This window comes from Polistes dominula, unplaced genomic scaffold (assembly GCF_049000335.1).
Source record: "Polistes dominula isolate Pdom_NZ unplaced genomic scaffold, Pdom_raw_medaka contig_27, whole genome shotgun sequence".
Classification (NCBI taxonomy): domain Eukaryota; kingdom Metazoa; phylum Arthropoda; class Insecta; order Hymenoptera; family Vespidae; genus Polistes; species Polistes dominula.
The window spans coordinates 2,552,125-2,565,020 of NW_028300906.1; the positions used below are offsets into that span (position 1 = coordinate 2,552,125).

General features: G+C 30.4%; 1 protein-coding gene across 2 annotated transcripts in view; it reads left to right on the plus strand.

Annotated features, from left to right (window-relative positions):
* Tusp (WD40 superfamily protein Tusp) overlaps nucleotides 1–9,882 on the plus strand; it is a 38,320-nt gene extending 28,438 nt beyond the window's left edge. Inside the window, exons 8-16 of one of the 2 annotated variants that reach the window (XR_001476044.2) lie at nucleotides 485–619; nucleotides 843–1,242; nucleotides 1,428–1,605; nucleotides 1,675–3,325; nucleotides 3,408–3,521; nucleotides 3,593–3,815; nucleotides 3,972–4,151; nucleotides 4,234–4,420; nucleotides 4,731–9,882. Coding sequence is in view for 1 of the 2 variants with exons in the window: in XM_015325443.2 (XP_015180929.1) it covers nucleotides 485–619; nucleotides 843–1,242; nucleotides 1,428–1,605; nucleotides 1,675–3,325; nucleotides 3,408–3,521; nucleotides 3,593–3,815; nucleotides 3,972–4,151; nucleotides 4,234–4,350 (2,998 nt within the window). In the remaining variant the exon portion in view is untranslated. The remainder of the gene's footprint in view (nucleotides 1–484; nucleotides 620–842; nucleotides 1,243–1,427; nucleotides 1,606–1,674; nucleotides 3,326–3,407; nucleotides 3,522–3,592; nucleotides 3,816–3,971; nucleotides 4,152–4,233; nucleotides 4,421–4,730) is intronic. The other variant, XM_015325443.2, reaches the window with a different exon arrangement.
* Nucleotides 9,883–12,896: the final 3,014 nt, after the last annotated feature.

Consider the following 12,896-nt stretch of genomic DNA (forward strand, 5'->3'; position numbering starts at 1 on the left):
GTTTATTATACTCTGTGTTACATTATAAATTTTTGTATTTTTTCTATGATATTTAAATTACCGATTATTATTGAAAAAATGCACAAAATAAATAAATAAAGTAAATTAAAATAGCCTAAAAAATTACTTTAAAAAAATTTGTTTAAAATTCATATTTTTATTTTATTTGCCATTATTATCTGTTTTGGTCAGAGTAGTCAATGGAAAAACAGTCGCAGCGACTGACATGCGAAAATTGCGCCCACCGTTCATATTAATGGATTCGTTCGAGAACGCGCCACAGTCAAAGGGTTAATTGCCAAATGTTTCTTAATATATTTATATAAATATCATATTTGTGACCGTAAAATCTTATAAAAAAGAAAAGAAAAAAAAAACAAAACGTATGAGAACGTTTTACACGTATCGTATGATAAATCTCATATAACAATGGATAATAATTAAGAGGAGTATTTAAACTCTAAATGAAATTTCTACGTCACAGGAGGGTCGGTTCGTTGCAGTTGCTATCTAGATTAGCAGTGAGGGCTGCCCTCACGAGAGAGTCCAGTGTCCAACAACTTCCTTTGCCACCGAGATTAAGAGCATCGGTAGCTGCATTGTTCGCCAGTACAATACGGTAAACGCAATTGCAAATGTAATATCAGAGGTACCGTAAAGTACTGTCTCGTATTTTCAAATCCGTTTTCATTTACGTGATACAACATTTTGAAATATTCATCTTAAATATAATACACATTTTATTATTATAAAAGGGACAATATTTTGTCGGTACTTTTACAATAGCAATTAATTAATGAAGGAAAAATATGTTTGATCGTAAAGTAGTTTTGTTATTGTAGATGTCCAGTACCAGAACCAAGAGAATTAAGACGTTTTGTATCAAGGCCACCACCTGGAAGTGGAAGATTACATTGTACAATGCTTAGACATGCTATAGAACCTATACCTTGTTATACATTATATTTAGAATATCTAGGTGGACTTGTGCCATTATTGAAAGGACGAAGAACTAGTAAAATTAGACCAGAATTTGTAATATTCGATCCTCAGAATCAAGATACTTTGCAATTATTCGAAGATGTTTCACAATGTCCTTCGTTCAGTGATGGCTCTGATACGGAAAGGGATACTGCTGATTTGTGTAGTTCACCGAGAAATCGTCGAAAAAATAGAAGAAAAAGGGAAGAAAAAAGTATAGAAGAAAGTGACGATTTAACATACGTCGACACTTTACCTGAGGTAAGAAAATACAAGATTTCTTTTTCATTTTATTCTAAGATTAGCGATTTAATTACGTATTTAGTTACTCGATCGATATAACAAGTCTCGCGTGACGTAAGATATCTATACAGAATGTTCTAGGTTTAGAAAGGAACGTAAGAGTGTCATCGTGATTTTACTTAACCGAATCTATTTGTCTTTAGCACGCAAGACTGGTCGAAGTTACTTCGAATATCTGGGGCACGAAATTTAAATTCCATGGATTGGCTGATTCTGTACCAGCTAACTTAGGTCAAGTTACTTATCGAACATCATTGTTACATTTACAACCAAGACAAATGACATTGGTGATTACGGAATTGAGAGATGATTTACCTGCAGGTAATGATTTAATTTTTTTTCTTCTTTAATATTATCTTAAAATTTCAAATGAAACGTTTCATCATACAGGTCCAGATCCAAGTTTCAACCCAAATCTTTTTTCCGAGGATGAGGAAGAAACATTTCAGGATCTTCAAGGAACTTCTAGAACGACATCGGAAACCCAGCCACCACCAATAGCTCCGATGACACCGCGTAACGCACGACTGAATTCAAATCGTCCAAAATCTCAGATCTCAAATCAATTTTTAACCACAGAAGCCTTACCTGCCTCATTGGCACGCGTTGAAAGTTATGAAAACGAATTTCCTTATGTAGATCTACAAGAGATGACGAATTTGTACGAGAATATACGAAGTGCACCTACAAATACCTATCGCACACCACCGAGACATAATCCACCAAGATGTTGCGACGTTCCGGCTTTACAATCGCCTAAAAATGCAGTTGCACCGACACAAACATTGATAGCTACGTCGAACAATGGTACAGATTACTCTAGTAATATTCAAAGAGTTAAAACAGCGTTGGCTGATCAACAAAATAACGGTATGGTTACGAAAAAGGAACTTGAGAATAATAAATTTAATCAAATATCTCAGGAAGATAAAACGAGCCTAAATTCTGGTTCGTCGAACATCATTCCCACGTCCATGCACAATGGCCAAGTACCCTCAGGTGAAGCATCCAGTTCACAAAATTCCATGTTAAATAATTTAGAGTCCGGTAATAATTGTTCACAATCACAAATGATTTACATGAATGGATTGAACATTATAACGTCATGTTCGAGTAACGTCCTAAATTCCAATCACTCGAACAACGTGCAACAAAGCTGCCACGGTTTCTTACAAGCTAGAAATAATCAGAACAACGGGACGAATTTGAATCTAAGTCCTACGCAAAGTAATTTAAATCCGTTTCCAAAAAATAATAATGATTCGAACGGTTCGTCCAGTTTATTACTTCCGTCTACGTGTTCCTATCAGTTGTCCGATCATTCTGATCACGAACAATCAAGTTCATATTCGTCGTGTACGTTGGAACAACAGAAGGAAAACAAATCTCAGGGTACTTTTGGAAAAATCAATATTTCTAATAATCAATCGAGTGGAAAAACGACAGAGGAACTTTGTTTTATTGACGAGGAGAATAGAGCTGAGGCTGAAATTGAACAATTTCGTGGAGTACATAGGACATCAACGGTAGTTAGTATCGGACCACTTTGTTCTAACGATTCTATAGTAAGAAGTTGTAGCGTTGGATATTTGGATTTAGTCGATGCACAGTTGGTACCTTGCGACGTTGCCTTGAATATGTTGAGAAAGGAAGCACCTAACAAGAGACTAGTATTGGTTTCAAGAAAAACGAAAAGAAGGAAAAAAAATCGGACGCAGCATGACATTGGACAGCAGAGTACTAAACCACCTAGACTTCGTAATTGTGGTAAATCGAAGAGTTTGGACTCTAGTGATATATTTCCTAGTAACGAATTGATATCAACTCCTCCTAAATTACCTGAACACCTTGAGGAAGCAACGAACGTTGTTAATTGTTCGGAGATAGTTACTGAGGAAAAGTGCAGTGATTCTAATGTTGTAGCTTTAGGTGAGATTACCAACGATACTGTGACTGAATGTCAAAAGAAGATACTACATGGTGACGATGAAACTTTTGTTAAGAAACCGAGTCGATTAGAAACTTGCGCGTCTCCTGTTAGGTGACTAAACAAATTATTAATTGTAACACGAGTGTAAATTATACAACGAATTTATATTGACATTTAAAAATGATTTTTTTAGAGGTTCTAGTCCGAGTGGTTCATTGGCATCATCATTGGATGGTCTCGCAGCAAGACTTAGAGATTTCGATGAGAGTCATTCATTACCACCACCTTCTCCTCGTCCATCTCCAAGGTAAATCAATTGATTAATTAATTACTCTTAATTATTTCTCAACATCTAAACACATTAATAATCACGCGTAGACTGCCAAGAAGTTCACCGAGCAGTCCAGCACCTTCGAAAAAAGGAAAGAGACCAGCTTCAGCTTCGCCAATCAGAAGAAGACTTCTCTCGAGTCCTTTATTAAGTAGGCGAATACGAAAAAGTCGTGGTGAAAGTTCTGACGAGGAAGGACTTATACAGGACGACTCGTCCTCGAGTTATCGAGACTTGGAAACGTTTCAGAAAGCACAACTTCGTCAAAAAGTTAGCAACAATTAATATTCCAAACAATTTTAAACATAAAATAGAATAATATAATTTTATATATAATAATAGCTTATAAGAAAAAAATAATTAAACGAAATCTTGACATATACAAAAACATGATATATCATCACATATATCCCTACATTATTTTAGTTAAAACAGAAGAGTGGAGGTCATAATGGCCATAAACAAGAAGCAACCAGACGAGAACTTGTGATGCACAATAAAGCACCGATGTGGAACGAAGCTAGTCAGGTGTATCAGCTTGATTTTGGTGGTAGAGTTACCCAAGAGAGTGCGAAAAATTTTCAAATTGAATTCCGTGGCAAACAGGCAAGTTTTAAAATATTGTATATATTTTTTCATGTTTCATACTCTATTACTTATTAATATTTTTGATTTATTTATTTTGTAGGTAATGCAGTTCGGTCGAATAGATGGAAATGCCTACACATTGGATTTTCAATACCCGTTCAGTGCATTGCAAGCGTTTGCTGTTGCCTTGGCAAATGTTACACAGCGGCTCAAGTAACCGTCACTCCCCAGTACCTCGTTTGATATATGTACGAAATTAGATACAATTAGTCGCACGTTGCAACCAAGTACATACACTTCTCTATCATTATAATATTTTTACATTTATTTTCTATAATTTATCTCATTTCATAATTTTTTATATTTCATTATTTAAAAAAACCTATTTTTGAAGAATTATTAAATACTATCTACTTTTCACTAAATTCCAAAGTACTCTAGTAGCACAAAATATTAAATACATGTGTATTTAATATTAACACATGTATTCAATATTTTGTGCTACTAGGGTATATTCAGAATTGAATTTTTAAAATTATAGATTATTTTTGTATAATCCTATAATTTGTACTAAATTTTTCATTTTTTTTTTTCCAGATCTCTACGAAATTTGGAATATGAATATTAACGACACGAGAAGAAAAAAAAGACTTACGTGTATACAAGACACACACATACAAACACACCCACCCACGTGTCTTTCGATTATAAAATGATTTCAAATAATAGTCATGGTCTAGAGAATGCAGTATATAATTAATAAAAAATAAAGAGAGAGACAGAGAGAGACAGAGAAACGTGTCGTCGTCGAGAGAAGAAAAATTAAAATGAAAAAAATAGAAAAAAAAAAACAAATAAAAAAAAAACCAATAAAAATAAACGACATTAGATAAGAGCACAAGAATCTTTATGCGTTTTCGCAATAAAACATTTTGTTCCGTGTGTCTTCTAAAAGATTAGAATTAATGGAGAATGCATATATGGAAATGATAACAAAAAAAAAAATAAATAAATAAATAAAAAACAGAAAGAAATAAATAAAAATATTCTCCGCTTCCTTCGATCGATGTTAAAAAAAAAAAAAAAAAAAAAAATGAGGAGGAAAGAAGTTACGAGCGATTTGAATTTGTGTGGAACAAATAAGAAATTTTTTTTGGGTAATTGTGGTAATGTTTCGTTACATATATATATAATAAATATATATATAAATTATACATACATAACGTATACATATATAATATGTATATATTTATATATATATGTATATTGTATGCTTCTTTGTCGTACCGTCCAAAAATAATTTCGTTTCTCCCAACTTCGAGCGCTCATTTTTGTATAGTTTATGCGACACGTTGGAATCTAGTAAAATGCTGTTGAAAATTTCAACTCTCGTTCATTTTTTTTTTTTTGCGGTCCGAAAAATATATATACACACATACACACATACACAGAAGGAAGCCAGAAATGAGGAGAGACATATAAAAAAGAGAATGGCAAGAGATACACATTCGAATTTTATATATACACTTAATTACACGGACCCGCATTAAAATATAATTACACAGAGACGTGCGAACGAGTTATCAACGTTGTTCAATTTAAATGTTTCTTATACACGTATGATATATTATTATTATAAATTATTAAAATATAAAAGAACAAAATATATTACACGCATATTATCCGGCCTGTATTGTTCCTCGTCGATATAAAATAAAATAAAATAAAATAAAAAAAGAAACCACAGAAATCGACGAGGCATCATTGCAAAAAAAAAATCCATTAAATAAATCATTATTTAATAAATAACAAAAAAGAATAAAAAAACACGAGTGAAAGATATAGAAATGAAAAGAGAGAGAGAGAGAGAGAGAGAGAGAGATAAAATTAATAATTGTGAATTGAATTATTAATGAATTAATTAATTAAATAAATAAATAAAAACGCCAAAGCAGAAAGTATTCTCACTAAGAAACGGTCGGCGAGTGTCGTTTTTACTCTTACGAAACAAAACCAAAAAGAAAAAGAAAAAAAGTAATAAAATTAAGAAAGAAAAGATAAATGAGAAAAAGAAATGAAAGAAGAAGAAAATAAAATCAATGAATAAATAAATAAATAAATGAGTAAATAAATAAAAATCGTCGTATTATATTAGGAATTACAACACAAGCATAGATACGTACGCCTAATCGTAAAACTGATATGTGAATGAAATCGGTGTCACAGGCCTACGAAATATTACAAAAAAAAAAAAAAAGAAAAAAGAATAAAAAAAATATATAAAAGTGCTAGTATATCGAGAATGGGGCATATTATAATAATCGATAAGCCGATGTTATTATATTTAAAAAGATCATAATAATCGCTTTATAATAATCATTCGTCACACACACACACATCATTGCTACTTTTGAAACATTACATAAATTACATCGATTATAATATAAAAGCTTTAAATTGTGTGTATAAAAATTTATTTTGTTTTTTCTTTTATATATATATATATACATATATATATATATATATTAATTGAAAAAAATTTATATATTTATTTAAAAAAAAAAAAAAGAGAAGGTTAACCGAGTCAAAAAATAAAATTTTACATAATTTTTCCTAATTTAATTTACAACAATATTCATATGCATTTTTAAGGGGACCTTCTACTCTGAGCACTTAAAAAAAAGACTATTTTCGCGAATTTTTTCCAAGAAAACTATAAAAGATATCGATCTAAAAGTTGTTGGGTTTGTTAAATTGAGTCTTAAACTATATAAATGAATTTTTATTTTTTCATTTTAATTAATTTTTAATTGCAAAAACAGTAGTATAAAAAAACACCTTAAAACTTTAGTGCTTTGGTAGCTCCATCAGAACTTGAGAATGGCTTACCTGAATTATAAAATTCAGGTTTTTACCTGAAATTCAAAAGACCATTAATAAAATTTATTATCGGCCCATTAATAAAATTTATTATCGGCCCATTAATAAAAATTATTATCGGCCCATTAATAGCATTTATTATCGGCCCATTAATAAAATTTATTATCGGCCCATTACCGGCATTTATTATCGGCCCATTACCGGCATTTATTATCGGCCCATTACCGGCATTTATTATCGGCCCATTACCGGCATTTAGTATCGGCCCATTACCGGCATTTAGTATCGGCCCATTACCGGCATTTAGTATCGGCCCATTACCGGCATTTAGTATCGGCCCATTACCGGCATTTATTATCGGCCCATTACCGGCATTTATTATCGGCCCATTACCGGCATTTATTATCGGCCCATTACCGGCATTTAGTATCGGCCCATTACCGGCATTTAGTATCGGCCCATTACCGGCATTTAGTATCGGCCCATTACCGGCATTTATTATCGGCCCATTACCGGCATTTATTATCGGCCCATTACCGGCATTTAGTATCGGCCCATTACCGGCATTTAGTATCGGCCCATTACCGGCATTTAGTATCGGCCCATTACCGGCATTTAGTATCGGCCCATTACCGGCATTTAGTATCGGCCCATTACCGGCATTTAGTATCGGCCCATTACCGGCATTTATTATCGGCCCATTACCGGCATTTAGTATCGGCCCATTACCGGCATTTAGTATGGGCCCATTACCGGCAGTTATTATCGGCCCATTAATGGTAGTTGATCATTGGCCGATTAATGGGCCTAGCAATGGGCCACGTTTTATTCAAATTATTAGCCCATTAACATCATCATAATTTAATAATCTATATATCATCATCTTCAGACAGTTATATATTTCTCTATGTCTGATCCCCCGAAAAATATACCTGACAATACGAAGGATTATACAGATTACAATAAAAAAAACTGCTTGAATAAACATTGAAAGAGAAAGGGATTGAACAAGATAAGAGTCGTCCGTGCGCGCCGAACGCTCAGGAAAGCGGTCCGAGGTAGTTACGTTCAGGCACCAAAAATGTAGTTAGAGACATCGGATCTTTTTGAAATTTTAACACAATATTTCTACATATATATACATTCGAAAAATGATAAAAAAAAAAAATAAATTTTTTTAAATTGCAGAGTAGAAGGTCCCCTTAAATGCATGCGCATACGCACACGTACGCATAATAAACACGTTCATGCAGCCTCATTCTTGATTAAAATAAAATGTATAAATAATTAACTAATGAACAAATAATCAGTAAAAAAATAATCGTGGAAAAAAAATGAAGAAACAAAAAAACAAAAAAAAATAGAAGGAATTTCTCTGTTGTTTTTTTTTTTAAATTAATTCTATTGATAAATCGTGTACTATAATTTTTCTTTTCTTCTTTTTTTTTTTTTATATTACATGCAAAATTTATTCTGAACATTGTTTATAAAAATTAGTAACGCGAACTCTCCTAACTTCTATTTCTAGTGTTAAGTTTCTTAATCCAGTTGTACCTATATACTTAATTAAATTACTTACACATACACACACACACACACACACACACACACACACACACACACACACACACACACACACACACACACCCAGTTGCACATATACTATTATGTACTTTGTAAAATCAATATAACGAAAACTCATGGGATAAGAATGAAATTATTTTCATCTGAATGAAAATAATCATAACACACACGTACATAAACACCATAGAGAAACATGTGCGCACATAGCTGCCCCCCCCGCCACCACCCTTTCCCCCTCCCCCTCTACCCCTCTTAGAATTATCGTTATAATAAAAAATTAGAGGCAAAGAAAAAACTTGAAATTAATATAATGAATAAATAAGTATTGTTATTATTAAATTAATGGAATAGTTTAAAAAGTAAATATTGTGAGTTTGCGTTTACGTTAATTACGATAAATTATGTGAAAAATCTTCTAATCGTACTAATTCGTATAAAATTATTTGATGTTTTTAAGTATTCAGTATTTTTTGTTTTTTTTTCTTTCAATTCTCACGTATCGTAATACTTTGACAAATGATTGTTTAAATATATAATTTTATATGAAATAGATTGAACTTGACTAAATCATCTACATTGAACATTTCATTTTATTATTTAAAAAATAAAAAAAAAGGAAAAATACTTAAAAAAAGAACAGCCGAACAAAAACGAACCAAATAGTCACTCTTCTGTAGATAAAAATAAAAATTGACAAGTTTGAAAAAATGATAAATATATATATATATCTCTATGATTAATTAAATTAATTGTCATATTTTAACGCGATGGATAAATATTCGCGTTGCTTTTGTACTCGTTAAAAAATAAATAATTAGAAAAAAAGAAAAGAAAAAAAAAAGAAAAAAAAAAAGAATGAAAAATAATGAAAAAAGAGTAAAAGAGAGAATCAGTTTATTCCCACTCAAATGATAGTGATACGTATTGTTATTTAAATTGTTTTTCTAATATTTTATGTAAATTATCAAGTTTTTATGTAGCAAGCATTTGAATAATGTGACGACTGACTAAAAAGTTCGAAAAAAATTGTTCGGCTTATCTATCGAAAAAATTAGATGTATTTTGATCTAAGGAATTTCTATGTAAAAAAAAAAAAAAACAAAAAACAAAAAACAAAAAGAAAGAAGAAGAAAAACCCATGAGAAACCTATTTAAACTTTACCTGCTCTAAATAATTATTTTTTACGTTGAAGAATGCTTCGTTCTTTATTACGTGAATAATCTTAAGAGAGAGAGAGAGAGAGAGAGAGAGAGAGAGAGAGAGAAAGAAAGAGAGAGAGAGAGATTATACTTAAAATTTAAAGAAAAAGATACCAAAAACAAAAAAAATAAAGCGAAAAATCATGAACGCTATTTACGTGTACGTTTTACTGACTGATTGTGAGTATAATACAATAACGACGTAAATAAAATAAAAAAGAAAAGACATTTTATCCAATTTTCAAAATATTCATTTGTCTTTGTCACAATATTTAAAAAGAAAATATTGAAAAAAAAAGAAAAAAAAGAAAACTTAAAAAAAAAAAAAGGAAAAGAAAAAAAAACAAACAACCAAACAATAAGAAATCATTGCTAATTAATTTTTTCGCCTTAGCGCTAAACAATGATTATTCTCTATATGTGCAATACAATTTTGTTACCGAGTACATTAATGATTATAACAAATTTGTAAATAAAGATAAAAACTCTACACAAAATGAATCTATTTCTTTTATTTGTTCTTTAAAAAAATATGTTTTTTGTTTTTTTCTTCTTTTATTTAATTATTCTAATAAATTACGATATTTATTAATGTTATTATTTTAATAAAAAAAGAATATTATAAGTAAAAAAAAAATAAATAGCAATAAAATTATAATAATTTTAATATTAAACATATTTGTTGATTCTTATAGTTAATAGTATAGAAAAGTATTTTTTTTTTTTTTTTTAATTGATAAATCTAAGATTCATTTGATTATTTTTTTATAAAATTCATGTGTCAAAAGCACAAAAAAAATGTTAATAATAATTTAAACATATGTAAATGAATTTAAATTGAATCTAGCATAGCCATTCGCACCCATAGTACTTGCGTAACATAATTTACAATTAGATTTGGAATATAGATCACAAGTAATATTGACCCAGGTCTTACCGCGAGAAGATTGCTGTGTTCGGAGAACCCACGGGCTAAGACTCTACATCTATAATTATCTTTCTAACTGGTACATTTCATTAGTCATTTGTTAGACAGAAATTTCTAAAATTCAACCGGAAACTTCGAACTATCGATATATCGAACTTCGATATATCAATTATCGAACTATCGATATATATCGAACTTCGATATATCGATTATCAAACTATCGATATATATCGATCTTCGATATATCGATTATCGGACTTCGATATATCGAACTTCGATATATCGATTATCGAACTATCGATATATATCGAACTTCGATATATCGATTATCCAACTTTCGATATATATCGAACTTCGATATATCGATTATTAAACTATCGATATATATCGAACTTCGATAAATCGATTATTAAACTACCGATATATATCGAACTTCGATATATCGATTATTAAACTATCGATATATATCGAACTTCGATAAATCGATTATTAAACTATCGATATATATCGAACTTCGATATATCGATATATATCGAACTTCGATATATCGATTATCGAACTTCGATATATCGATTATCGAGCTTCGATATATCGATTATCGAACTATCGATATATATCGAATCTCGATATATCGATTATCGAACTTCGATATATATCGAACTTCGATATATCGATTATCAAACTATCAATATATATCGAACTTCGATATATCGATTATCAAACAATCGATATATATCGAACTTCGATATATCGATTATCAAACAATCGATATATATCGAACTTCGATATATCGATTATCAAACTATCGATATATATCGAACTTCGATATATCGATTATCAAACAATCGATATATATCGAACTTCGATATATCGATTATCGAACTATCGATATATATCGATTATCGAACTATCGATATATATCGATTATCGAACTATCGATATATATCGAACTTCGATATATCGATTATCTAACTATCGATATATATCGAACCTCGATATATCGATTATCGAACAATCGATATATATCGAACTTCGATATATCGATTATCGAACTATCGATATATATATCGATTATCAAACTATCGATATATATCGAACTTCGATATATCGATTATCAAACTATCGATATATATCGAACTTCGATATATCGATTATCAAACAATCGATATATATCGAACTTCGATATATCGATTATCAAACAATCGATATATATCGAACTTCGATATATCGATTATGGAACTGTCGATATATATCGAATTTCGATATATCAAATATCGAACTATCGATATATATCGATTATCGAACTATCGATATATATCGATTATCGAACTATCGATATATATCGATTATCGAACTATCGATATATATCGATTATCGAACTATCGATATATATCGAACTTCGATATATCGATTATCAAACTATCGATATATATCGAACTTCGATATATCGATTAACAAACTATCGATATATATCGAACTTCGATATATCGATTATCGAACAATCGATATATATCGAACTTCGATATATCGATTATCAAACTATCGATATATATCGATCTTCGATATATCGATTATCGGACTTCGATATATCGAACTTCGATATATCGATTATCAAACTATCGATATATATCGAACTTCGATATATCGATTATCGAACTTTCGATATATATCGAACTTCGATATATCGATTATCAAACTTCGATATATCGATTATCGAACTATCGATATATATCAAATTTCGATATATCGATTATCGAACTATCGATATATATCGAATTTCGATATATCGATTATCGAACTTCGATATATCGATTTTTAAACTATCGATACATATCGAACTTCGATATATCGATTATCGAACTATCGACATATCGAACTTCGATATATCGATTAACGGAATATCGATATATATCGAACTATCGATATATATCGAACTTCGATATATCGATTATCGAACTTTCGATATATATCGAACTTCGATATATCGATTATTAAACTTCGATATATCGATTATCGAACTATCGATATATATCGAATTTCGAACTATCGATATATATCGAATTTCGATATATTTATTATCGAACTATCGATATATACCGAATTTCGATATATCGATTATTGGACTATCGATATATATCGAACTTCGATATATCGATTATCGAACTATCGAT